This window comes from Zophobas morio, unplaced genomic scaffold (assembly GCF_036711695.1).
Source record: "Zophobas morio isolate AGI-343-1 ecotype UQ-CSIRO unplaced genomic scaffold, CSIRO_AGI_Zmor_V1 ptg000041l, whole genome shotgun sequence".
Taxonomy (NCBI): domain Eukaryota; kingdom Metazoa; phylum Arthropoda; class Insecta; order Coleoptera; family Tenebrionidae; genus Zophobas; species Zophobas morio.
The window spans coordinates 1896740-1922062 of record NW_026972146.1 but is presented as its reverse complement, the minus strand read 5'-3'; the positions used below and the strand labels follow the sequence as shown (position 1 = coordinate 1922062).

At 42.0% G+C, this 25323-nt stretch overlaps 5 protein-coding genes across 17 annotated transcripts in view; 2 read left to right on the top strand and 3 right to left on the bottom strand.

The window, feature by feature from the left end:
* Positions 1-77: 77 nt before the first annotated feature.
* LOC135140791 (juvenile hormone esterase-like) lies at positions 78-4107 on the bottom strand. The gene is made up of 13 exons (XM_064071468.1): positions 4021-4107; positions 3712-3958; positions 3590-3652; positions 3192-3543; positions 2629-3143; positions 2434-2581; positions 2086-2389; positions 2002-2008; positions 1604-1927; positions 1207-1558; positions 646-1160; positions 447-594; positions 78-402 (listed from the first exon to the last, which is right to left on the bottom strand). The coding sequence occupies exons 2-13, from the start codon at positions 3937-3939 to the stop codon at positions 95-97; spliced, it is 3264 nt and encodes a 1087-aa protein (XP_063927538.1). The 5' UTR covers positions 3940-3958; positions 4021-4107; the 3' UTR covers positions 78-94.
* On the bottom strand, positions 4102-6026 carry LOC135141047 (esterase E4-like). The gene is made up of 6 exons (XM_064071891.1): positions 5981-6026; positions 5676-5925; positions 5415-5628; positions 4656-5362; positions 4463-4610; positions 4102-4415 (listed from the first exon to the last, which is right to left on the bottom strand). The coding sequence occupies exons 1-6, from the start codon at positions 6007-6009 to the stop codon at positions 4117-4119; spliced, it is 1647 nt and encodes a 548-aa protein (XP_063927961.1). The 5' UTR covers positions 6010-6026; the 3' UTR covers positions 4102-4116.
* LOC135141046 (esterase B1-like) lies at positions 6017-12547 on the top strand. The gene is made up of 7 exons (XM_064071890.1): positions 6017-6345; positions 6391-6453; positions 6497-6656; positions 6701-7080; positions 7127-7450; positions 7492-7639; positions 12160-12547. Exons 1-7 carry the CDS (start codon positions 6049-6051, stop codon positions 12471-12473), a joined length of 1686 nt encoding a protein of 561 aa, XP_063927960.1. The 5' UTR covers positions 6017-6048; the 3' UTR covers positions 12474-12547.
* A 166-nt stretch (positions 12548-12713) lies between these two features.
* The window catches only part of LOC135141043 (protein shank), a 184103-nt gene continuing 171493 nt past the window's right edge, over positions 12714-25323 (bottom strand). For 7 of the 13 annotated variants that reach the window (XM_064071874.1, XM_064071882.1, XM_064071878.1 and 4 more), the window contains 10 exons: positions 20675-20800; positions 20448-20628; positions 19817-20398; positions 17722-17934; positions 17249-17440; positions 16536-16770; positions 15112-16487; positions 14845-15064; positions 13992-14263; positions 12714-13939 (listed from right to left, as the gene is read on the bottom strand). In XM_064071874.1, the coding sequence (XP_063927944.1) occupies positions 13659-13939; positions 13992-14263; positions 14845-15064; positions 15112-16487; positions 16536-16770; positions 17249-17440; positions 17722-17934; positions 19817-20398; positions 20448-20628; positions 20675-20800 (3678 nt within the window). In that variant the 3' untranslated portion in view covers positions 12714-13658. The remainder of the gene's footprint in view (positions 13940-13991; positions 14264-14844; positions 15065-15111; positions 16488-16535; positions 16771-17248; positions 17441-17721; positions 17935-19816; positions 20399-20447; positions 20629-20674; positions 20801-25323) is intronic. The other 6 variants (XM_064071883.1, XM_064071887.1, XM_064071885.1 and 3 more) reach the window with 4 other exon arrangements.
* Positions 14318-14843, top strand: LOC135141054 (NADH dehydrogenase [ubiquinone] 1 beta subcomplex subunit 9-like). The gene has a single exon (XM_064071898.1). The coding sequence runs from the start codon at positions 14341-14343 to the stop codon at positions 14803-14805; it is 465 nt and encodes a 154-aa protein (XP_063927968.1). The 5' UTR covers positions 14318-14340; the 3' UTR covers positions 14806-14843.

Here is a 25323-nt window from a genome sequence, read left to right as displayed (position 1 = left end):
TACCCATCACTGACATTTTTAACGTCAAGAAGTCACAGAAGCACTGATAACATATCGTGTTTTCAAAATAATTGACAATAAAATGTAAACTCTATTAGTTATAATTTTCATTAACTTCTTGGCTGATTTGCTCCCAGAACGTTACTCTATCCAACTCCGGCGGGTCTATGTCGCATATTAATTCTGTCCCAATGTCCAGAAAATGCAGATACTTTTCTGTAGCTGGATACCAGTAGGTTTTGAGCAAATTTTCGCTGTTCATAGGAGTCGGGTTACTATTTCTTGCAAAATTGGTCCACAGTTTGACGAACCTGCGAATCGACGTTTCCTCCAAACTTTTAGGTTTGTATTTTGTGTATCGTGCCTTAAAAATATAGAATATGTCATCGCCGTGACAGACACCTGGAAACCTATTTATATTTTTAACCGAAACACGTCAAGAGTACCTTTAGATTTATATTTTAGGAATTTTTTGAAGGCGTTCAGATTAGTCTCGAGCGACATCCTGTACAAATAAACGGGTTTTTCGCACGTCTTGACGTGACCTTTGACAGCCTGGAAAATACCCCGAAGAAAAGTGATGTCCGAGCAGAGCTGAAACAACTAGTCGATCAGTTCAGGATTTCCAACTGAACTACTACAAACCTGGGCGAAAATTTCGCGTTTCCCAGGATTCGGTTTATTTTTGCCGTAGTAAAACTGGACGATTTTTTGACTGAGTTCCCGAAACTCGTCGCTGTTCTTGTCGTACTTGAATGAATAAGGCAACAGATCTCGCAGTCGCTTCTTAATGGTACAGCGTGACCCCCACGTGCCCAGAATACCTTCCAAGTCGGTATAGCCGAACATCAACGGCACCTGGTTGTAATTACCCGAATTGATAAGCTCGAGCGGTTCTTCAGTGATCACAGCTGAAGGATTTTCCACTTCTACACACGGTCCGAAGACTGCCTGGGCACCTGGTCCCCTAACCGAACGGTAGTTTTTACTCTGAGCCTTGAAAAACCGCCGCACAGTCATACTTTGCAAAAACTCGAGTACTTTCGCACTTTCAGTTTCTTTGCAATGACTAGATCGTACTATTTCGGCTAGGTCGTTTTTCCCACGACCCCATGGACACGTAGCGGTACCACTTTGCATGATCGCTTTGTGGAACAAACCTAGACACGACGGGTCAGTCTAGGTTTCACTAAATCCTAAATTCACCTTTGGTCAGTGGCGATAAAACCAAATAGTGGACAGAGACGGCCCCAGCGCTTTGCCCGAAAATTGTAACATTGGATGGGTCCCCGCAGAACTGTTTGATGTTTTTTTGCACCCATTTCAAAGCCTGGACTTGGTCTTTCAATCCCGCGTTCCCTGTCGCTTCTAAGGAGGGGTCATCAATGGATAAGAAACCCAAAGCTCCGAGTCTGTAATTCATTAGTACCAACACGATGTCTTCAGTCATTAGATACTCGGGTCCGAAAGTGGTCCTAGATATAGACCCAGTTATGAAAGCGCCACCGTGGATGAACACCATCACTGGACGGAGATTCTCGGAGCCATGTTTATACAGCTATGGAATCAAAGTTAGAACCAGTACGAATCGTGACGGAAGTACCTTATGAGTGAAAACGTTCAAAAACAGACAGTTTTCCGAGCCCGCTAGCTTTATCCGTGGAAACTGAAAACTTGCCCTGCCGGTCATATCCATCTGTAAGGAAAAACATGGCTTTGGTCCCTTAGTAGCATCTTGAATTCCGTGCCATTTTTTGGGGGGTCGGGGCGGCCTGAACCGACGTTGGTACAGGGGTGGTTTTGCATATGGGATACTCAGGAAGCTCATGAATGGGTTGCCGTCCATGTCTCTATCCATCTTACCTAATAATTGGCCTTGCTCCACCGTGCAAACCAGATGATGGCTCATTTGAAATATCAGAATTGTCTATCATCCGGCGTAATTAAAATTTATTTTTCAATATTTATCTATCACTGACATTTTTAACGTCAAGAAGTCACAGACGCACTGATAACAAATGACATCGTTTTATACTAGTTTATTTCACTCTATTTTTACACTAAAATCGCATCTATCTTGTGTGCGAGTACTTCTCTTTAATCCCTTTACTGAGTTCCTCCCAAAACCTTAATCTATTCATGTCTGGTGGATCCACGTCGGCTATCAATTCTTCCCCAATGTCCAAAAAATAAAGATACTTTTCACTGGCGGGATACCAGTAGGTCGTCAATAATTCATCGTTGTTCGACGGAATCGGATTACCAGTTTTTGCGAAATTGGTCCACAATTTGACAAACCTGCGAATCGATCGATCCTCGTAACTTTTGGCACTGTATTTTGTGTGTTCTGTCTTAAAAATGTAGCATACGTCATCGCCGTGACAGACACCTAAAAAACCAGTTGTATCCCCAATCGAACAAAAAAACTAGTACCTTTAGATTCATATTTGAAAATTTTTTTGAAGGCGTTCAGTTCGCTTTCAATCGACATCCTATACAAATAAACCGGTTTTTGGCACGTCTTGACGTGACCTTTGACGGCCTGGAAAATACCCCGTAGGAAAGTGACATCCGTGAAGAGCTTAAACAACGAGTTTATGACCTAAATACCCATGATTATTATCCAACCTGAGCAACAATTTCCTTCTTTCTAGGGTCCGGCTTATCGTTACCAAAGTAAAACTGAACAACCTTCTGATTCAGTTCCCGAAATTTCGCACTCTTCTTGTCGTAGTTGAACGAATAAGGCAACAAATCCCTCAGTTTCTTCTTGACCTGACAGCGTGTCCCCCACGTGTTCAAAATCCCTTCCAAACTGGTATACCCGAACATCAACGGCACGTGGTTGTAATTCCCCGAATTGATTATCACCATCGGTTCTTGCGTGATCACAGCGGATGGGTTTCTTACTTCCACGCACGGCCCAAAATGTGCCTGGGCACCCGGCCCAGAAATCCTAGCAAACTTTTTATTCTGGGCTTTGATCAGCCGCTTTACCTTGATTTTTTGCAAACACTCGAGGATTTCGCGCTTGTTCTTTCGGTTGCAACCACTAGAGCGTGCTATTTCGACCAGGTTGTTACTTCCGCGAGCCCAGGGACAGGTGGCGGTACCACTTTGCATGATCGCTTTGTGGAACAAACCTAAACACGACGGGTCAGTCTAGGTTATAAAGTACAACCTAGAACTACCTTTGGTTAGTGGCGATAAGACCAGGTAGTGGACCGAGGCGGAGCCAGAGCTTTGCCCGAAAAGCGTAACGTTGGAAGGGTCTCCACAGAACTGTTTGATGTTTTTTTGCACCCATTTCAAGGCCAGGACTTGGTCCTTAAGGCCGGCGTTGCCCGTTGCTTGCAAGGACGAGTCGTCTATGGAGAGGAAACCCAAAGCTCCCAGTCGGTAGTTCATTAGTACCAAGACGATATCCTGGGTCATTAAATTCTCGGGTCCGAAGGTGGTTCGGGAGCACGAGCCGGTCATGAAAGCACCGCCGTGGACGAAGACCATGACCGGACATAGATTCTCCGTGCCGCTTTTAAATAGCTACAGGAACAAAGTTAGAACACTGGATAAACCATGAAAAAGGTACCTGATGGGTGAAAACGTTCAAAACTAGACAGTTTTCCGAACCCTTGAGCCTAAACTTCGGTAACTAAAAAGGTGTTAGAAGTTGTAGACTGTGATTAGTGATTACTGATGATTGAACTTTACTTTGCCTCTAAAGTCCACCTGTAACGAATAACATGGATTTCCTTCCTTAGTACCGTCGTGAATTCCCTGCCACTTTTCTGCCGGTTGAGGCGGTTTAAACCGGAGTTTTCCCAGTGGTGGTTTTGCATACGGGATACCCAGGAAGCTTAAAAATGGGTCGCCGTCCATGTCCCTCTCTATCTGACCTCTTATCGGTCCTTGCTCCACTATACAAATCAGGTCGGACATAAGTACCTTCGTAGTGCTTCTAGATGATACGAAAACCGTTAATAACTACGTTGGTTGTTATTTTATATTGGATTAGTTTACCGATCAGTGACATTTTTGACGTCAAGAAATCAAAAGTAGTTACTGTCAAACGGTATGGGTTTTAAAAAATGAAACTAAAACTGTGTCTGACATTGTTTAATATCTCTCGTTAATCCCTTTGCTGATGTCGTCCCAAAATCGTAGTCTGGCATGGTCTGGATCCACTCCAGGTACTAGTTCTTCTCCAATATCCAGAAAATGAAACTCTTTATCAGTCATGGGAGACCAGTGGGTTTTCAATAATGTGTCTTTCTGAGGAGTAGGGTCACCATATCTCGCAAAATTGGTCCACAGTCTGACAAACCTCCGGATTGATTTTTCCTCAATACTTTTGGGATTAAATTTGACAAATTGTGGTTTAAAAAGATAGAACAGGTCATCACCATGACAAACCCCTGGAACCACGTTCACACTTATTTAAAAAAAACAAACTAAATAGTACCTTTGGATTTAAATTGTAAAACTTTCTTGAGGAAGTTCAAGTCAGTATCAAGTGACATTCTATACAGATAGACCGGTTGTTGACTTGTCGTGGCGTGAGCTTTAGCAGACTGGACAATCCCGCGCAGAAAAGTAACATCCGTGATGAGCTTAAATCAACACTATCATGCAACAGTACCACCTGCAGTACCTACCTTAAAAGCAACTTCCTTATTTCTAAAATCCGACTGATCGTTCCCAAAGTAAAACTGATTAATCTTCTTTCTTAGTTTCAAAAAGTCTTCACTACCGTGGTCGTACCTAAACGAATATGGTACCGGATCTTCCAGCTTCGTTTGCAGCTGCGCGTCCGTGTCCATCATGCTCAAGATACCTTCCAGATCGGTGTACCCAAACATTAAAGGAACGTGATTGTATTTACCCGATTTGATAAGATCCACAGGTTCTTTAGTTATTAAAGCCTGTGGGTTTTCCACTTCTATAGTGGGACCGAAAGGTGCCTTAGCACCTGCACCTACAGTTTGAAGAAGTAGTTTTGTCTGGGCAGCGAGAAGAGTCTCTTTGGAGGTGTGCTGTAAACAGTGCAACATTTCGGTCTTATTGGTGTTAATACAACTACAGCCTTGTGCTATTTGTTGAGTGGTGTCTCTCCCGCGGGACCAAGGACACGTGACGGTACCACTCTGCATAATGGCTTTGTGGAAAAGACCTTGGGTTAGTGGAGACAGAACTAGGAAGTGGACGGAGACGGAGCCGGCGCTTTGCCCGAAAATAGTGACGTTGGAAGGGTCTCCACCGAAATGTTTAATGTTTTTTTGGACCCATTTTAACGCCTGGACTTGGTCTTTGAGGCCTGCGTTACCCGTCGCTTCCAAAGAGGGGTCGTCTATGGTTAAGAAACCTAGTAGAAGACTTGATTAAACTCTACTAGTCTAGACTACTAGTCTAACCACCTAAAACTCCTAGTCTGTAATTCATTAGTACCAACACTATGTCTTCCGTCATGAGGTACTCCGGTCCGTAGGTGATTCTAGAGGATGACCCACTTACAAAGGCGCCACCATGGACGAATACCATCACGGGTCGTAAATTCTCGGTATTCAGCTGACGGGTGAAGATATTTAAAAACAGACAGTCTTCGGACCCGAAGAGGATCGGTCCTTTGGTCTTAGAACTTGGTTATTTAAGAGTTTTCACAAGCGGGTGGGTTTTACCGGGGCTGTAATGTCGTTCTGGACGGAATAGCACACATTCCCATCCTTGGTGGCGTCTAAAATTCCGCTCCATTTGTCAGGTGGTCGAGGTGGCTTGAAGCGAAGTTCACCCACCGGTGGTTTCGCATACGGAACACCCATGAAACTCAGAAACGGGTGACCGTCGATGTCTTTGTGGACTTGACCTTTCAACTCGCCTTGCTCCAATTTGCAGATTAGGTCCGTCGTACTACCAGAGGCCATCCTGTACCTGTTGGTACAACTATAAGTACCTTTTTTTACACTCGATAGTGTTGTAGATTCACCACTTTGTTAAAATTTTCTGTGCGAACATTCTTAATGTCACTAATTTTTAATTTTCATAGTTACTGTCATGTTTCACATCAGAAAACTAACGTCCCTTTTTCGCCGCCGCGATCTGTTTTTCCAGCGACTTCGCAGCACGTCGGAGATCATCGTCACAGTAGAACAAGGCAAACTCAAAGGAAAATGCGACGCGGACATAGACGGAGTACCGTTTTTCAGTTTCATGGGGATCCCATACGCCACAGCACCTACAGGCAAACTCCGCTTCAAACCCCCCCAGCCAGTCCAAAAGTGGAAGGGTGTTCTCGATGCAACGAAAGACGGTGACTGTTGCGTTTCATTCCAGATGGTCGTTACCGGGAAAGTAAAATCGGGCTAGTTGTCTCAAAATCAACCGACTTTGTTCCAGGGAATTGGACTAGAACTCGGGGGTTGCGAAGACTGCCTCGTATTGAACGTTTTCACCCACCAGGTACCCATTGACTCGCGTGTTCTTAACCCATACAAAATTTCAGTTGTTTCAAAGCGACAAAGACAAGTTAAAACCGGTGATGGTGTTTGTGCACGGTGGCGCTTTTATTACTGGCTCGTCCAGAAGGATACTCTACGGACCTGAGTTTTTAATGACTGAGGATATCGTTTTGGTTACGATTAACTACAGAGTGGCGTGTTTAGGTACGACACGAGTACGAAAATTAATGTGTGAAAGAAAATTGTAGGGTTTTTGGTGATCGAGGATCCTTCACTCGGGGTAACCGGAAACGCGGGTTTGAAAGACCAACTCGAGGCTTTAAAGTGGGTTCAGCGTAACATAGACCAGTTCGGTGGAGACCCTTGCAACGTCACTCTTTTTGGAAACAGTGCTGGTGCTGCGTCCGTTCACTACTTGATGTTATCGCCACACTCTAAAGGTTTGTTTCACAAAGTCATACTCCAGAGTGGTACTACTTTGTGTCCTTGGACCCGAGGGATTAACAACGCGAAGGATTTAGTCCAGAAACTCGGCTGTAACGAAACCAACAACGAAAAACTTCTAACTTTGTTGCAAGAAGTATCAGCGCAGGAGTTGCTTATAGCTGAGCAAAAAATGCCCCAACATGTACGTACTGGTACTTGCTTAAATTTACCCTATTGTAGTTATGTAGGGTCTGTCACCTTCGTTCAAACGCCCCTTGGGGCCAACCGTGGAAGCTAAAACCCCAGACGCGTTGTTAATCCAGGAACCACTCGACATTCTGAAAAGTGGTACTTACAACCACGTACCGATGATACTAGGGTACTGTTCCATTGAATGTGTGCTGGCTTTCATGGACGACCAAATCTTCATAACTGAGTTTGACGATCTGGTGCCTTATTACTACGGGATTCCCAAAGGGAGTACCCAACATAAAGACCTCAATACAAAAATCGCCCAGTTTTATTTCAAGAAAGACTCACCGGACAAAAATGATCGTCTTAATTTTACCAATGTGGGTACTGTACTTGATTTGTTCAATCATGGTTTGTGAAGTATTTCAGTGACGCTGTTTTTATAAACGGGGTTTATCAAAGTCTACAACTTCATCGAAAATTTAGTCAAAAACCGATCTACTACTATCGCGTGTCGCTCGATACCGATTATAACCTTTTCAAGAAAATGGTGAAAGTAGATTTTAAAGGTACCCGTGATTCAGCCCCGTAGCTACGGGGGGGCAAGAGGGGGCTGAGCCCCCCCTAGCAGTTGTGGTTGCCCCCCCTGGAAGACTTATACATTATAAATTTCAAATTAGTAATAAAATTTCAATATAATGCCGATTGCCGAAGCATATTAACTGGCCCCACCCGCCCCACCTTTATTTTCGTACAGGGTATATTATTTGGCAATATCACCTTACCGTTGATGTTGACCGCATAAAAAAATATTATATGGATTTTCTAAGAATTGAGCTTTTATTGAAATGGACAAAAAATAGACAAAAAATTCTGAGATGTAGATCTCGATGAGCTTAATCAAAAAACATAAGGTCTTGATGGTCCCAGACCAAGATTTTTCAAAAATTCGGTTCCAAAGTCGACATTTCAAAATTTCTGAAAAATTACATTTCTTTTGGCGGCTCTGGAAAAATTGTACGAATTTTCGAAAAAATAAAACCAAAAAAAAACATTTGGAGATCGAAATCAATAAAAAGATCCCTTCTGCTAGTTTTCGAAAATGCGTGGGAAAAGTCAAATTTTTTTTATAGATTTTCAAAAATTGAGCTTTTGTTGAAATTGGCTGAAAATCTACAAAAAATTCTGAGATGTAGATCTCGACGAGTTTAGTCAAAAAACATAAGGTCTTGCTGCTATTCGGTTTCCAAGTCGAATTTTTAAAATTTCTCAAAAATTATACTCTTCTTTTGACGATTCTAGAAAAATTTTACAAATTTTCGATCAAATAAAACCAAAAACAACATCTGAAGATTGAAATAAATAAAAGAATGACTTTCGGTAATTTTTGGAAATGCTAAGAAAAGTCAAAATTTATTTAGTTTTCAAAAATTGAGCTTTTGTTAGAGTTGACAAAAAATTCTGAAATATAGATCTCGATGAGCTTAATCGAAAAACATGTTCATGCTCCCGGAGCAAAATTTACGAAATATTGGGTTCTACCTAAAATTTCTAAAAAATCTCAAAAGTGACTTAAAAAAAAGTTATTTCTTTATGCGATTGTGGAAAAATTCAACGAAATATCAAAAAAATAAAACCAAAAATAACATCTGTAGATCGAAATCAATAAAGAGATCCCTTTTGCTAATTTTCGAAGATGCTTGGGAAAAGTCAAAAAATGTATATGGATTTTCAAAAATTGAGCTTTTGTTGAAATTAACAAAAAATTCCGAGATGTAGATCTCGATGAGCTTAATCCAAAAACACAAGGTCTTGATGGTCCCAGACCAAGATTTTCGAAAAATTCGGTTTCAAAGTCGACATTTCAAAATTTCTCAAAAATTACATTTCTTTTGGCGGCTTTGGAAAAATTGTACAAATTTTCGAGAAAATAAAACCAAAAACAACATTTGGAGATCGAAATCGATAAAGAGATCCCTTTTGCTAATTTTCGAAAACGGTTGGGAAAAGTCATAAACATTTTATAGATTTTCAAAAATTTAGCTTTTGTTGAAGTTGACTAAAAATCCACAAAAAAATCTGAAATGTTGATCTCGACGAGCTCAATCAAAAAACACAAGGTCTAGATGGTCCCAGATCAAGATTTTCGAAACATTCGGTTTCAAAGTTCAAAAATTACATTTCGTTTGGCGATTGCTGAAAAATTTTACGACTTTTCAACCAAACAAAACCAAAAACAACATCTGGAGATCGAAATCAATAAAGGAATCCCTTTTGGTAATCTCGAACGTGCTTGAAAAAAGTCAAAAATTTGATACAGGTTTTCAAAAATTGCCATATTTCTTCCGTCGATTCTGGAAAAATTGTAAGAATTTTCAAAAAAATTGAATCCAAAACGATTTTTGGAAATCGAGATGAACAAAGGAGTCTCTTTTGATAATTTTTAAAAATGCTTGGGAAAAGTCAAAAATTTTATATGGGTGTTAGCGGTGAACCTCATTGCCAACACCAATTCCCCTGCTACGCCACTGTCTTTATTTAACTGAGGTCGCAGAAGGTCAGAAAGGGCTGGTACGACGGGGGCGGTGCGAGAGGGTTGTTAAGTGGCGCTAGCGAAGATATGTTGGATGGCATTGCGTTGTGAACTATCACTAAATAGAGTTGTGTTTTCGTGAAGTCGCTGTTTTTGTTAAAATAAGCCCCCCGCGCTATTATCAGCTATTATGGGTTTTCAAAAATTAAACTTTCGTAAAAGTTGACAAAAAATTCTGAAATATAGATTTGGACGAGCTTAAAAAAACATGACAGGTTCATGGTTCCGGATCAAAATTTTCGAAATACTCGGTTTCGAGCTCGAATTTTCAAAATTTCTCAAAAATTACCATATTTCTTTTGGCGATTGTGGAAAAATTGTACACATTTTCGAAAAAACAACCAAAAACAACATCTGGAGATCGAAATCAATAAAGGAATCCCTTTTGGTAATCTCGAACGTGCTTGAAAAGAAGTCAAAAATTTGACACAGGTTCTCAAAAATTGCCATATTTCTCCCGTCGATTCTGGAAAAAAAGTTAGAATTTTCAAAAAAATTGAATCCAAAACGATTTCTGGAAATCGAGATGAACAAAGGAATCTCTTTTGGTAATTTTCGAAAATGCTTGAGAAAAGCCAAAAATTTTATATGGGTTTTCAAAAATTGAACTTTCGTAAAAGTTGACAAAAAATTCTGAAATATAGATTTGGACGAGCTTAAAAAAACATGACAGGTTCATGGTTCCGGATCAAAATTTTCGAAATACTCGGTTTCGAGCTCGAATTTTCAAAATTTCTCAAAAATTACCATATTTCTTTTGGCGATTGTGGAAAAATTGTACACATTTTCGAAAAAACAACCAAAAACAACATCTGGAGATCGAAATCAATAAAGGAATCCCTTTTGGTAATCTCGAACGTGCTTGAAAAAAAGTCAAAAATTTGACACAGGTTCTCAAAAATTGCCATATTTCTCCCGTCGATTCTGGAAAAAAAGTTAGAATTTTCAAAAAAATTGAATCCAAAACGATTTCTGGAAATCGAGATGAACAAAGGAATCTCTTTTGGTAATTTTCGAAAATGCTTGAGAAAAGCCAAAAATTTTATATGGGTTTTCAAAAATTGAACTTTCGTAAAAGTTGACAAAAAATTCTGAAATATAGATTTGGACGAGCTTAAAAAAACATGACAGGTTCATGGTTCCGGATCAAAATTTTCGAAATACTCGGTTTCGAGCTCGAATTTTCAAAATTTCTCAAAAATTACCATATTTCTTTTGGCGATTGTGGAAAAATTGTACACATTTTCGAAAAAACAACCAAAAACAACATCTGGAGATCGAAATCAATAAAGGAATCCCTTTTGGTAATCTCGAACGTGCTTGAAAAGAAGTCAAAAATTTGACACAGGTTCTCAAAAATTGCCATATTTCTCCCGTCGATTCTGGAAAAAAAGTTAGAATTTTCAAAAAAATTGAATCCAAAACGATTTCTGGAAATCGAGATGAACAAAGGAATCTCTTTTGGTAATTTTCGAAAATGCTTGAGAAAAGCCAAAAATTTTATATGGGTTTTCAAAAATTGAACTTTCGTAAAAGTTGACAAAAAATTCTGAAATATAGATTTGGACGAGCTTAAAAAAACATGACAGGTTCATGGTTCCGGATCAAAATTTTCGAAATACTCGGTTTCGAGCTCGAATTTTCAAAATTTCTCAAAAATTACCATATTTCTTTTGGCGATTATGGAAAAATTGTACGAATTTTCGAAAAAACAACCAAAAACAACATCTGGAGATCGAAATCAATAAAGGAATCCCTTTTGGTAATTTCGAATGTGCTTGAAAAAAGTCAAAAATTTGATACAGGTTCTCAAAAATTGCCATTTTTCTTCCGTCGATTCTGCAAAAAATGTAAGAATTTTCAAAAAAATTGAATCCAAAACGATTTTTGGAAGAAATCGAGATGAACAAAGGAATTCTTTTGGTAATTTTCGAAAATGCTTGGGAAAAGTCAAAAATTTTATATGGGTTTCCAAAAATTGAGCTTTTGTTAAAGTTGACAAAAAATTCTGAAATACACATCTCGACGAGTTTAAAAAAACATGACGAGTTCATGGTTCCGTACCAAAATTTTCGAAATATTTGGTTTCGAAGTCGGATTTTTAAAATATGTACTAAACATGCAAAAAAATAAACTCAAACAAATTGGATGTTACCTATATGGTCACTACACAAATTTTTGGATGCAGTACAGCTGTTTGTGAATCTACATTCTCTGTTTTAACCAGCATTTTAACCAAGTACCGTACTAATTTTTTGGACTTCGACAGGTTTTTACGAAAATTTAGCGTGAAAAATCGACGTTTCCAATTATTTTAATGTTCTTTCAAATATAAAAACTCAGAAAAAATAAAATAGTTATCTGAGTGTATTATTAAAATATAAATATTTACATGAAGCCCCCTCTGTCGACAAACTTGCCCCCCCTGAATAAGTTTTCTAGCTACGGGGCTGCCGTGATTAGTTATAGTTGGAGCAAAGTTAATTGTGTTTATAGGGGCTGCCCACGGCGATTGCATGTCCTATTTGTTTAAAATACAAGCGAGGGGGTTAAAAAAAGGGACGATTGAGGAGAAATGCGTTCGTCGGTTTGTCAAGATGTGGGCAAACTTTGCCAGGTGTGGTAGTCCCGTTCCTGAGAAAAATTCCCTCTTGGATTGTGAGTGGCGCCCAGTGGGACAGGATTGCCTCAACTATTTGGAGATAGATACAGAGTTGAAAGACGGAGTGGATCCGGATATAGAAAGAATGAAGTTCTGGGACGAAATAAATAAAAGTTTCCCTATTTGTATGAACCTTACACCCGAATAAATATGAATATAACAAAACACAGTTTAATCTTATCATAAATTTATTATTAAATATGTACAAAAAAGTTATATTTCCATAACACATTTGTTGGTTGCGTATTTGTAATAAAGTGCAAAAACAATCAGTTTTATTTTTACATATCTCTACATGCAGTGGTCTGCCTAGTTATTAAGCATTACATTTTTTAAATAGGAAAATTAATGGGATCTAATGGTTAACGAGTGACAAATAAAAGACAACTTAATGAGTTGCGCAGTGGGTCGAAAACCTGCAAAGCGGGAAAACTCGATTTTATTGAAACACTTCTTTCGTTTGCCCACTGCGTTTAACTTTAATATCACACAGAAAAAAATACGGTGGTAGATACATTTAATGAGATAATCGTGACTATATGATTTCTCAGTTGAACGAGTAACGGAAAATGTTATACAAGTTAAAAATTTAAGGTATAAAAGAATGAATTACTATAACGTTAAAAGATGTCTTATAGTAATAATATTCTTTTACAATTTAGTGGAATAAAATGTCTTCTGCTGTAACGAGAATTATGTAATTATCACCTAATATTAATTTACGAGATTCTGAAGGAAAAACTGAAAACAGCCACGTTCGATCGGGATAAACACACGATTATTACTATTCCATACGGAAACAAAGTGTACCGGTACAATAAATATTAAATACAGGCGACGAGCGAATAGTAATAATCACACACAGTGTCTACGAAAATCCGCTTAAAATTTCAGTAAACACTGGTACATGCACACGTACATATGGCACACGTCATACGTGCATAATTTTTATCAAAACTACCCCGAGATAGTTCGAATAAAAAGCACAGTTAATGTACAAACCACATCATACAAAAACTGTTCCCCTCAATTACCATTAAAAAAATATTTACATTAGGCAATCCATGAATTGAGCAGAATTTACACGAAATAATACACAATACTTAGGCCACTAAATACAGACAGACATGATAAAATTCATAGATACCGCGAGAGAACAAAAACGATAAATATACTTAAAATTACCACAGTACAACATTATAATTTCAAAAATATCGATTTATGAATATTTTGGCAGGATGAGTTGAATAATGATAATGGATCATGACGGAATTATTCGCTAGCGGCGCACTATCTGTGATTTAGAAAATTATCAAAAATTCGTCTCGGTACGTCACTGACTGTGCAGCCTTCCCTGCTTCGCTTTGGGTTGAGCGCCGCCGACCGGGGGCCCCGGCTTCGGCACCGTCCCCACGATCCGAACTCTGGTCACCTGGCGGTTGTCGCTGAACTGCGGCGGCGGCGCCAACACGGCCTCCGGCCCGTGCTCCACGCAGCTGTTGCCGCCCCCGAACTCGGGCGGCGGGGGCAGGCAGAAGTCCTCCTTCTCGTCGCCGTCGCCCTCGATCGGCGGCGGCAGCTGCGCCAGCGACACGGCGTGCCGAGACAACAGACCTACGAACGACACACTCAGCACCGAAGCGCAATCACTATGCGGAGGTCTCACCTGTGTGTTGTCGCTGGGTTTTCGGCGATGGTAGGGTCATGCTGTTGTGTTCTTGGGCGTTCAAGGTTTCGTTCCCGCTTGGCACTTCTTGGTCGGAACTCACTCCAGAGGAACTGTTGTCTCCGTCTTCTATGGTTGCGATCGCTAGTTCGTTCTGTTTCTTCAAGAAGTCTTCAGGATAAGACTTGGAAGACTTCAGCAACGACTTTCCTTTTTGGATTTCTTCCACGCTGAAGCTGTGCGGCATGGAACTGCTGCCCGAGCTGCTCCCACTGGACAAAAACGACAATCATGAAGACCGTGCTCGTTACCAAGGAAGCGACTTGTTGACAGTTTTATATTTGACGGGATGTCTGTGCCTACGGGTTTAGTTTCGCACGTTCAAAGAGTCAAAAGGTTGTACAAGAAAGCGCTAAGGAATCTTGAATCGTGGTACGACCGGAGAGACGTCTATAGGTACTACGCGGTTACCATGCGGGACCGTTTTGACCAACACAAAGACGTCAAAGACATGGCAGTGGCTAGACACCTTTTGGAAGAAGGAGAAGACGAACTTTTCCATAAACAACACTGGCATGTGAAGCAATTCGTGAACTCTCCAGGTGGTAGTGCGTACCAGCGCGAGGTAGTACCACCTGACTGGGTCCTGGATTATTGGCACCCGTTAGAAAAAGCACAGTACCCTGAGTACTTCGAACGACGAGAGAAACGCAAAGCCGAATATATAAAATTCTGGGAGGGACAGTTCTTGTGTAAGGAAAAACCAAAAGGTTGCGACGAAACCGACCCCAAGAAAGACCCAGAACCGTGCTGATCTGTACGTTTTTTTAGAAAAATAAACACGTTGATTTACCTGGTATTACTGTTTCCGCTATTCTCGACTTGTTGGAGGTGTACTGTTTGGGGCAACCTCGGTACCATCGTGTGGTCCTTTGATTCTTCTTCGCTCTCTCTTTCCGATTCGCTGCAACTATAGTCCGGTTCTGGTATAGGCGGGGCGGTTCCTTGAGCAGTGTGAGTCACGTTCGACGCAGATTTACTCGAGCTGAGTTTCCTCCGCCTCTCACGAGTACCTAAACACATCATGAGTCTCCGGCGATTATTTCGACCATGAACGTACCTGCAGTCGAGTGTGACCTCGAGGCCCTAATGGGTTGTGCATACGTATTCGCGTTGGTACTCTTGGTAGCGGGACTCGACGCATGCGTTGGTTTAAACGTGGAGTAGTTAGTCCTCATGCTGTGCGACTTCCTCACGTGGGGCCTCGACGAATGCGACGGTAAACTCTTCGACCTGTAACCTACGGTCTTCATGTCTTCGGGAGACGCATACAACTTGGCGCTAGTGGTGGGTTTGAACGACGAGACCACGTTCTCTTCAAGGCTATCTTTACTCAGAGAGTCGTACTCCGACTGTCCCCCTCTCGACACTTCCACTTTCACTACTTGGACCGTGGGTGGAGGCGGCGGTGGCGGGTGGTTCGGCGGCGGTAACGCTCTACTACTCAACAGCGCCAAGTCCTCCTGGCTCCTATGATGCTTGCTATTCAGCAACATCGACACCTCCTGCGCCAAATCCGGCGTACTGTGGAAATCCCGGTGGAGCTCCCCCGTCCCCGCCAACCCGCTCGAGAAGCGCACCTTCGAGTTCTTGTTCTTGCGCTTCATCTCAGCGACACTGGCGTAGACCCGGTTCTTCCCCGGCGACGACGGATGCGTCAGCGTGTTGGACCCGTGAAAGCGCGAAGTACTCATCAGCGAGTTGTACTTGTGCTTGACGTCCCCTTCCCGCTGCCGCTGGAACAGCTCCTCCAACTCCGCCGAGGTGATGCGGCTCGACGACGGCCGCTGGCGGATGGAAGCCGTGCGGATCTGCACGGGCGTGGAGTTGCCGGTACCTCCTGGGGTCATCTGGTGTATCGACTCGGCGGAGCTCGATTTCGTTATGTCTTCAGTCTCTTCTTTCTCTGCGCCCTCTAGCCCCGCCACCATGCTCTTAGCCCGCGCCCGCCCGACGCTCAACGTAGTCTTGGGGTCGCGCCGCGGCGGCAGCGGTGCTTGCGTCGACCGACCCAACGTCCCGCACGAGTTACCCATCTTCCTCGGCAGCGTCGCGTACTGCCGACTCAAGGGCACGTCCGCGTTCCCCGGCAGGATGCTGCTCTTGCTCATGGGCATAGTAGCGGCAGGCGGCGCCAGACTCATCACAGTCATCTGCACCAGGTCGCCCGACTTGCGGATGAGGTCCACCACGTGCTCGTGCGACGCCGACGAGACGTCCTCGGAGTTGATGGCGAGGAGAAAGTCGCCTTTCTTGAGGCCGGCCATGTCGGCCACGCCGCCGGGGTCCACGTCGTCGAGGTACTGCAGCGCGGGGCACTTCTCGGAGGGGGTGAGCTCCATGAGGGGGGAGGTGGCTTTGGCGCCGCGGAGGATGAAACCGAAGCCTTTCTTGCCGCGGTGGAGAACGACGGTGCGGGGTTCGCTGTCCCCGTAGCTGGAGAAAATCGTTGTAGTACTGAAGGTACTCAAAGAGGAGTCTTACGTTTTCTTTAAACGGGGAGCCGTGGCGAAGTGCTTCGACGTGTTCTCCCGCCTGCCCAACACGCGGCCGTTGCTCTTGCTGGGTGGTTGTCGGGCGTCCCGGGCTACCATCATGGGCGCTTGGATGTTGTGGCGGAGGCGGACTTCTTGGACGCAGTGGGCGGGGAAGAGGCCGGTTTTGTTGCCGCCGCTTCGCGGCACCCCTTCGAGAAGACCGTCGTCGGTGGTACCTGTCACTGGACACAAGAACGAAGAATGATTTAATGTTTTTTAATTCCCGTATTAACAATTCCAAAAGAAACACGAACCATGTCCAAGCAGAAACGTGGTGAGTAAGGTTACATTTCGCATATATTGGACGACAAATTTATTCAAAAAAAACTACATTGGTTGTTGTCCTTAAAGTCAAAATAATGCGATGACACGAACAAACATATACAACAATCATAATTTTTTAGTGAAGTCCTCGGGCACCAACATCCACACCTTGACGTCAAGGTTACCGAGTTACTGGTTTTGATGATGATGTGATTACAATAATTGAATGAACAACAACGAATTAAAGCGAATAAGCCTTATTTCATTATATGACCAGGGCCGGCTTGGTGTATTTTCTCAGGACGTAAGGAGTAGTGCGAGGGTCAAACCTCAGTCCCTTGATGTTTCCCATTTTAACAAATGACGTACTTGTACAAATAAAGTGTCACGAATTACCTTCGAGGATGTCCCCCTCCCTGATGCTGATGTGGCCGTCCTCCTGCGCCGAGTACGACTCTATGCAGACCACCACCGTCCCCGGGGCCGCCAAGTAAGTCGTGTCCGAGTTGGCCGTGCCCACCCCCGAGCTGTCGCTGATGATATCGCTCGCATCCCCCAAACTCTTATCTGCAACACCCAGTGCGAGCACTGAGTAACATCACATCATTTGTAAAACGTGCAGTTTTATGCTCATGGGTATCTGCTAGCGCGGTGGCATTGGCCGCGTGTCCGTGACGTCACGCACCCGCCGACCAATCACGAGCCATTCCCTAATGCCCACTCAACATGCACAAAGCGGCGGGCCGCGACTTAACCGAGTTCGGTTAGGTCGCGCTCCGGTTAGGTTAGACATACAGTAGAACCGTCTCGAGCGCGTCCGAGAGCGTTCGGGTGCGCTCGACACGCCTCTACTATACAGGGTGGAATACCTGTGACGATGCTGGCGGTATCGGTCTCGTGGCCCGGTGGAGCGCTGCTGCTATCGCTCAGACTCGAGCTGGCCGAGCTGAAAGGGGCCGAGGAGCGGTCGCTGGGACAGGGACTTGGAGGTAGGGCTAGGGTGGTCATGGAGGGGGCTCTGTTCAGCCATCCTATGGCGGACCTACGCTTCGGGTTATAGCTGGGTGGGCCGCGGTACGGGACTGAAATATTAACGCTAGAGATCTAGAAGTGTGCGGTTATAATCGCTATACGGCGTCACATGGTTGCACGGCTACACTTAAACAGACAGATAAGTTACCTCGCACCTGGTTTTTGGAGGTGGGTTCTAATTCGGGGCTAACTAACATTGAGGTTCAACAGAGCGAGAAAAATACCGGTTCGGACAGGCTTGCACTTTTCTCGTGGAGGTGGCTTACCGAGCTCGGAACTGATTTTTGGGTACCACGAGCAATTGAGAGATGGTACTACTCCAAAACTACGAAAACTGAGAAGTCACTCCGGCTTTCGAGGTTTTGGAACAATATGATTTATATTGTATTAGGGATCATGTCCAATATCTTTAAATTAGTGGCAGGATAACGGAGGTGTTGGACAAAGCGAAAACAAAGCACGATTTTTTGCTAACAGTTTCGAGGAAAGACACATTAAAACCTGTGGTTTCTAATACAGATAGTCTAGGTAATTAATTAGTCGATTCCACCTCAGTATTTAACTTCAAGAACTCTGAATTAATAGAGAGTACACAGGATTTGTTTTAGGTTTTACTGGTTGCATACTTTAGTTGTTTTAATTTTTTAAATGGTGTCATTGTAGATTGTTTTGTAATTTATAATCTTATCATGTACGAGTTATTTGAGTAAAATGTATTGTTATTTATTTAATTTTACTCTAAAGTGTGAGTGATTTACGATTGAGGTTATGTAGTAGATAATCTTGGTTCGAATAATAAAAAACTGTCAATTTTTAGACCTCGCTCCTCGAAACTTTCGGCAAAAAATCGTTATCCCCGTTATTCTGGCACCAATATTATTTACGATTATGAAACTGTATGATAATGTAGGAGTTTAATTTATTAAACCATAAGGGCCTATACATTTTTGTTCCACACAAGCAATTATATGATTTTCAAGCATTTATTAAAATAATGATCAAAAATGAAATGCAACTAAGCCTCACTTTGGCAGGAAATAAAAATACTGAAAAAAAGCTTTAAAAATCAGCAATCAAAAATATTTCAAATATCTGTATACGTGTTGAAAAAAAAACGTAAACAATTCACTAGGAAGAACACCCGATATATAATTTTGTGTTTAAATAAAGTATTTACAAAAGCTGGCTATCTCACATCCTCATTGCAAAAAATAGCAAAAAAATCTGAGTGTCCACAAATGATTTAACGTTTGCCGCCTTGTCGAAACATGCGCTATAAGTGTCAAAAGGACGTAACCTGTCACTTTATTGCCGATAGTAATGTTTAATATAAAGTAGAGCGGCAAATTTGGACAAATGTAACTTTCCACATTCTCTATGCTCAGTACACGTCGTACGTTAAGAAAATAAAAGCGAACGTCACGAAATTAAATACAGGGTGAGTCACTAAAATCAAAGTTGAAAATAACTTTGTATATGATACTCGAACAACAATCGTGGGTACTTAGTGACAACCCTGTACAGACAACGAAACGATCACACAAAGCGTAAACCAACATTAAAATCTAAAAATAACCAGCTTTCTTTGAATGAAAAAATTTAGAACTGTTGCCTGCTTTCTAAGATTCACCTGTACGCTTTTCACTGTTGGTTCCTGTATGAACAAAATATGAAAATTGACGTAAAAAAGGATGTTAAAAATAGCCACTCAAAAACAGTCCATGCAAAAATAAGTAGTAAATGCTCCAGTATGATTTGGAGTAGTCAAAAATCGGTCAAAAATCACTAAAAAACTGTCTCGGCGAGTTCCAGGTGCCAACTTTTTCGAAAAAAAGAAACCGCTGGAACACCAATCATACTGCACCACCCGCAAGACCAACCACGTGCTGCACAAGATGCAACCATGCAACTCCCAACTTCAGTCCAACTCACCGACGTCCTCCTGCCTGTAGTTCTGGATGATCTCCGCCAGCTCCATGTTGCCCGCGATCACCGCCACCTGTCCCGGCGTCTGGTTGGCGTAGTTGAGGGCGCCTCGGTCCGCCCCCCGGAACAGGAGTTGCCTGGCGCAGGACTCCTGGTTGTTGACCGCGCACACGTGCAGCGGCGTGTTGCCGGAGGCGTTGCGGGAGTTCATGTCGGCGCCGTAGAAGAGCAAGTGCTCCAGGTGCTGCATCATGCCGGTCTTGCACGCCTGGTGCACCTCCTGCCAGCCCTGCAGGTCCTGCGCGCCCGTGCCGGCGTGGTCGTGGAGCAGCGTCTCCGTGAAGGCCGGGTCGGCGTTGTGGGTGACCGTGAGGTACAGGGGGGTGAGGCCCTTGCCGTCCTTGTAGTTGGGCGAGGCGCCGAGCTCGAGCAGGGTCTTCATGGCCTCGAGGGACTTGTGCTCGACGGAGCGGTGCATGGCGGTGGAGCCGTCCCTGGTGCGGTAGTCCAGGAGGGCGCCGCCGTTGACGAGGGCGATGAGGACTTTTGAGGGTTTTTTGATGCCGGTGGCGAGCGTCAGGGGCGTTTCTGCAACACTAGCGTTAACAAAAGTTAGTGTGTCGGGGGTGGTACTTACCACCTGAGTCTTGGCAGTGGAAGTTCGGATCCAGCCCCTTCGAGCACATCTTCGTGATCTTCTCGACTTGCCCGTTGTGCACGTAGTCCAGGAACCTCCGCAGGTTGGCCCTCGTGTGCAGGCTCTTCAGCTGCTTCTCGTCCAAGGACATCATCTTGTAGACCCGCCTTTTGTACTTCAGCTGTAACAACACCCTCAGAGCTGGATTTTCGTGCTACGATACCCACCTCCAGGTAGCCCACGGGTCCGTTGAACGGGTAATCTCCCAGCCGCCGCTCCTCGTCCAGGAATTTTCCGGCCTTGCCGTTCTCCGGGGGGCAGAACAGTCCATAATTGAAGCTTTCTTTCAGTTCCTGCAAACATCACAACGCACGCTTTCGTAAAACGCTTGCTTTCGGCCATGAGACATGCAAAGTATAAGTGCAAAAGGTTAAAATGAGATGCAGATTAACGAGAGCATTTGGCGAGTCCAAGGCTGCGGGCCTCTAACGCTGGAGATGGGGCGGTCGAGAACGTCTGTCGTTCGTAATTATTGCCATTAAATTCAGTCTTCAATAATTGGTTATTGCAACGCACATACTGCTTTTTTGCGAGACGCCCACACGTCGTGGCGGGACGAAGATTATTAATTATTGCGGGCCGTGCAATTAAGTGGAGGAGGGTTCAAGCCGCGATCCGCGTCGCCGGCGTTGCCGACGTGGGAATTTGGGATGCTCACAAATTCTATTTAAAGGGGTTAATAATTCGCAAGCGGATCACCAGGGACACACATTCTGCGGACAGAGCATCAACGCGCGTAAGCGGTAAGTCGCTACCGCTTACGCACACCGAGGTCATAGTTAACCGTGATGAGCGGACAAATCAGAAACGAGTCTTCTACGTGTGTGAGACGTCGGCTAAACGTGAGAATTATAATCTTGCTGCTGACGTTGCTTTCAGAGCTGAAAATTGTCATTTCTAAACTCCGTTGCCAAGTTGGCGTTGATAGTAACTTTAATGTTCAACTTTTGCCTTATTTAAAGGGGTTGTAGAAGAAAAGTGGAGGATTTAACTTGATTACTACAAAAATTTACCATTTTAACCATGTTTTAAGTTTCTTGTTGTCGAAATAAATCTACACATATTAATAAAAAAAGGCAAAATGGGAGCCCCGCCCACCCACCCGATCTCAATTGTGATGAATTTTTTTATTCGTCGTGAGGCAAGAAGGCAGAGGTTAACAGCAAAATAATTATTTCTCTACGAGAAATGAAAAACATAATTGTGAGTATCGTATTGTTCAAAGAATACTATGTATATATATAAAGAAAAAAAGCCAAAGATTAGGCCTCACCAATACCCGCCCCGGACTCGAAGTAATCGTGTTACACAAAAAAAGCTACCTGTAATAATGAAAAAAAAAAAAAAAAAGAGAAGCCCCACCCATCCGTCTCGATCTCAATCGTGCTGAATTTTTCATTCGTTGTCAGATCGAGGGGCGGAGCCTAATTGCAAAATCCTTATTTCTTTACGAAAATTTGGAATTTTAAACGTGTTTTAAGTTTCTAAGAATAAAAAGGATCATCACAATTGAGACAGGGCGGGTGGGCGGGGCTTATACTTTGTCGTTTTTTCTTAATATGTATATGTAGTTGCCTTTTCAGAACAAGAAACTTAAAACATGTTTAAAACGGTAAATTCTTCCAAGTTGAAGAAAAATTTGGTCCGTCGTGGTTCTATTTAAATCTTCTTATAGTCCGTGTATTTATCATAAAGTTTTAATTTTTTGGCCAAATTTTCGCTTTTGATCACGATTTGAATAATTTTTTTTGGCACAATTGTGAGACTTTGTTTTTACGAGATTTAAATCTGTTTAATTTTTCCTCACAAAGTTTTAGTTTTTGGTCGAAATTTTCGATTTTTGTTTCAGGTTGAAGAACTTTTTGCCAAAATTTTTTTCAATTTTAGTGTTCACGAAATTTCGAGCTCATTAATTTTTTAAGTTGGCATTTCAATTAAAACTGAAGAACGTCGCAATAAAATAAAAATTAGTGAAAAAAAAAAAACTCTGATAACTATAGAGATATTGGAAGAAAAACAACAAATCTTATAAAAACACAATTTAAAAAATATAAATATTAATATCTCCAGATTTTTCAAGACTGGAAGAAATTGAAGAAAAATTTAGTCCATGGAAGTTCTGTTACCAAATTATTTCATGACCTATATGTATTTATCGTAAAATATTATTTTTTTGTCCAAATTTCCGATTTTGATTACAAGTTGAATAATTTTTAACTTTCTTGTTGTCGAAATAAATCTACACATATTAATAAAAAAAAAGATAAAAGTGAGCCCCGCCCACCCACCCGATCTCAATTCTGATGATTCTTTTTATTCGTCGTGAACCAAGAAGGCGGAGCTTAACTGCAAAATCTTTATTTCTCTCCGAGAAATTAGAAACATGTTTTTGAGTGTCATGTTGTTCAAAGAATATTATGTATACTGAAAAAAATAATAATACAGCTAAAGATTAGGCCCCACCCATACCCGCCCCAATCTCAATTCTCAAATGTGATGAATTTTTCATTCGTTGTCAGATCGAGGGGCGGGGCTTAATTGCAAGATCGTATTTGTCTACAAGAATTTACCATTTTAAACATCTTTTAAGTTTCTTATTCTGAAAAGACGACTACGTATATTAAGAAAAACTGTAAAATATAAGCCCCGCCCACCCGCCCTATCTCAACTGTGATGATTTTTTTATCGTCTCAACTAATGTTTAAAGTTTCTAACAATAAAAAAAATCATCAAAATTGAGATGGGGTGGTTGGGCGGGTTTTTTATAGTTTGTCTTTTTTCTCTTAATATACGTAGTATTTTTTAAACAACACGATAGTCACCAACATGTTTTTAATTTCTTGTAGAGAAATAAGTATTTTGCAGTTAAGCTCCGCCCCCTTGAGTTCACGGCGAATAAAAAATCATCACAATTGAGGTAGGGCGGGTGGGCGGGCTTACATTTTGCCTTATTGTTGTAATAATATAGTTTTAGAGTGCATCCTTCGCTAATAACAAATTTTGCTTTTACAAATCTAATTAATACATTGACGTATCTTGGAAACAGATTTGCATCCATAGAAAATTTTGATCTTTTCCAGAATTCAAAACATGTATTCAGATAGTATAGGTGGAGCTTGAACTTTGATTTTCTTTTTTATTTAATACATATAATTTTCTTTGAACAATACGATTACCCACTTAAGATATGTTTCAGTTGGTAATTTCTTGGACAAAAATGAGGACTGCGAGTAAGCTCTACCCCTCGGCACACGACGAATAAATTTTTTAACTACAAATGAGATAGGGTGGGTGGGCGGGGCATATATTTTGCTTCTTTTTTCCTAGTCTACACATATTACAATAAAAAGGCAAAATGTAAACCCGCCCACCCGCCATATCTCAGTTGTGACGATTTTTTTTATTCACTGTGAACCAAGGAGGCGGAGCTCAACTGCAAAATACTTGTTTTTTTAGAAAAAATTAAAAAATTGTTTTTGAGTATCGTGTTATTCAAAGAATACTGTGCATAGTAAGAAACAAAGGAAAATATAAACCCCGCCCACCCACCCGATCGCAATTCTGATGATTTTTTTTATTCGTCGTGAATCAAGAGGGCAGAGCTTAACTGCAAAATACTTATGTCTTTACAAGGAATTAAAAACATGTTTTTGAGTATGGTGTTGTTCAAAGTATACTATGTATATTAACAAAAAAATAAAGACAAAGATTAGGCCTCACCCATACCCGCCCCGATCTCAATTTTCAATTGTGATCAATTTTTCATTCGTTGTCAGATCAAGGGGCGGGGCTTAAATGCAAGATCCATGTCTGTCTATACGAATTTATCATTTTAAACAAATTTTAAGTTTCTTGTTCTGAAAAGACGACTACGTAAATTAAGAAAAATGGGCAAAATATTAGCCCCGCCCACCCACCCCATCTCAATTGTGATGATTTATGGTATTCATCGAGAGCCAAAGGAGCGGAATTTAATTGCAAAATCGTTATTTCTGTACAAGAAATTGCCATGTAAGTATCGCGTTATTCAAAGAATATTATGGATACGCAAAAACATGCTTTTAATTTCTTGTGAAGAAATAAGTATTTTGCAGTTAAGCTCCGCCCCCGTTGGTTCACCGTGAATTAAAAAAATCTTTACAATTGAGATAGGGTGGGTGGGCGGGCATAGATTTTGTCTTTTTGTTTTAATATGGACCTTACTTCAGGGGATTTTCCTTCAAGTTGACAGCAGTGCACACTAGCGCAGTTTGATTGGTTGAAAACCCAACGCCAACGTCAATGGCGAACAGCAACGTCAGCGACAAGTTTATAGATCGACCCAAAGGACATGGAAGTTTTTGCAATAATATAGATATATAAATAGCCAAGATTCTTCGCCTCACTCCGCTTAAACCTCACGAGCCGCCACTGCAGTGCAATTAACCGCAGGCGCGAAAAACCAAGGCCAGTTAGTGAAAGTTATGTAGAGCAAAAATACGTGTAACAATTTTATTCGTTGTTTGTGTAATTGGCAGTGCAGTGGCGGGAAATTGAAACTTCTGAAAAAAATGAGCTGCGTGTATAGTTGGTTGCATAACTAACAAACCCCCAATTTTGTATTAGTTATAATTACACATTTATTAGTGTCTTGTAGCACCAACGGACACCCGATTCTTGGTGAATGTGGCTCGTAAAAATGCATTGAGGATTGTTCATCCCGTGTATTGTCGATACATCTGCACGAGTAATGGCAACACGGCTCTATGAAATATGTATGAATCTGATGCTCGCTGCACGTAATAATAGCCAAGTGGAGAACAATCACATTACTTGG

Excerpts from the sequence above, each read along its gene's own strand:
- LOC135140791 (XM_064071468.1), bottom strand. The coding sequence starts at position 3,939 with ATGTCCGACCTGATTTGTATAGTGGAGCAAGGACCGATAAGAGGTCAG. Across the intron at positions 3,144-3,191 it reads CTTATCGCCACTAACCAAAG|GTTTGTTCCACAAAGCGATC; the intron begins GTAGTTCTAGGT and ends CGTCGTGTTTAG. Across the intron at positions 403-446 it reads CCTAAAATATAAATCTAAAG|GTGTCTGTCACGGCGATGAC; the intron begins GTACTCTTGACG and ends ATAGGTTTCCAG.
- LOC135141047 (XM_064071891.1), bottom strand. The coding sequence starts at position 6,009 with ATGTTCGCACAGAAAATTTTAACAAAGTG. Across the intron at positions 5,629-5,675 it reads AGAACGACATTACAGCCCCG|ACCAAAGGACCGATCCTCTT; the intron begins GTAAAACCCACC and ends CCAAGTTCTAAG. Across the intron at positions 5,363-5,414 it reads TTACAGACTAGGAGTTTTAG|GTTTCTTAACCATAGACGAC; the intron begins GTGGTTAGACTA and ends GTCTTCTACTAG.
- LOC135141046 (XM_064071890.1), top strand. The coding sequence starts at position 6,049 with ATGTTTCACATCAGAAAACTAACGTCCCTTTTTCGCCGCCGCGATCTG. Across the intron at positions 6,657-6,700 it reads CTACAGAGTGGCGTGTTTAG|GGTTTTTGGTGATCGAGGAT; the intron begins GTACGACACGAG and ends AGAAAATTGTAG. Across the intron at positions 7,081-7,126 it reads AGCAAAAAATGCCCCAACAT|GGTCTGTCACCTTCGTTCAA; the intron begins GTACGTACTGGT and ends GTAGTTATGTAG.
- LOC135141054 (XM_064071898.1), top strand. The coding sequence starts at position 14,341 with ATGTCTGTGCCTACGGGTTTAGTTTCGCACGTTCAAAGAGTCAAAAGG.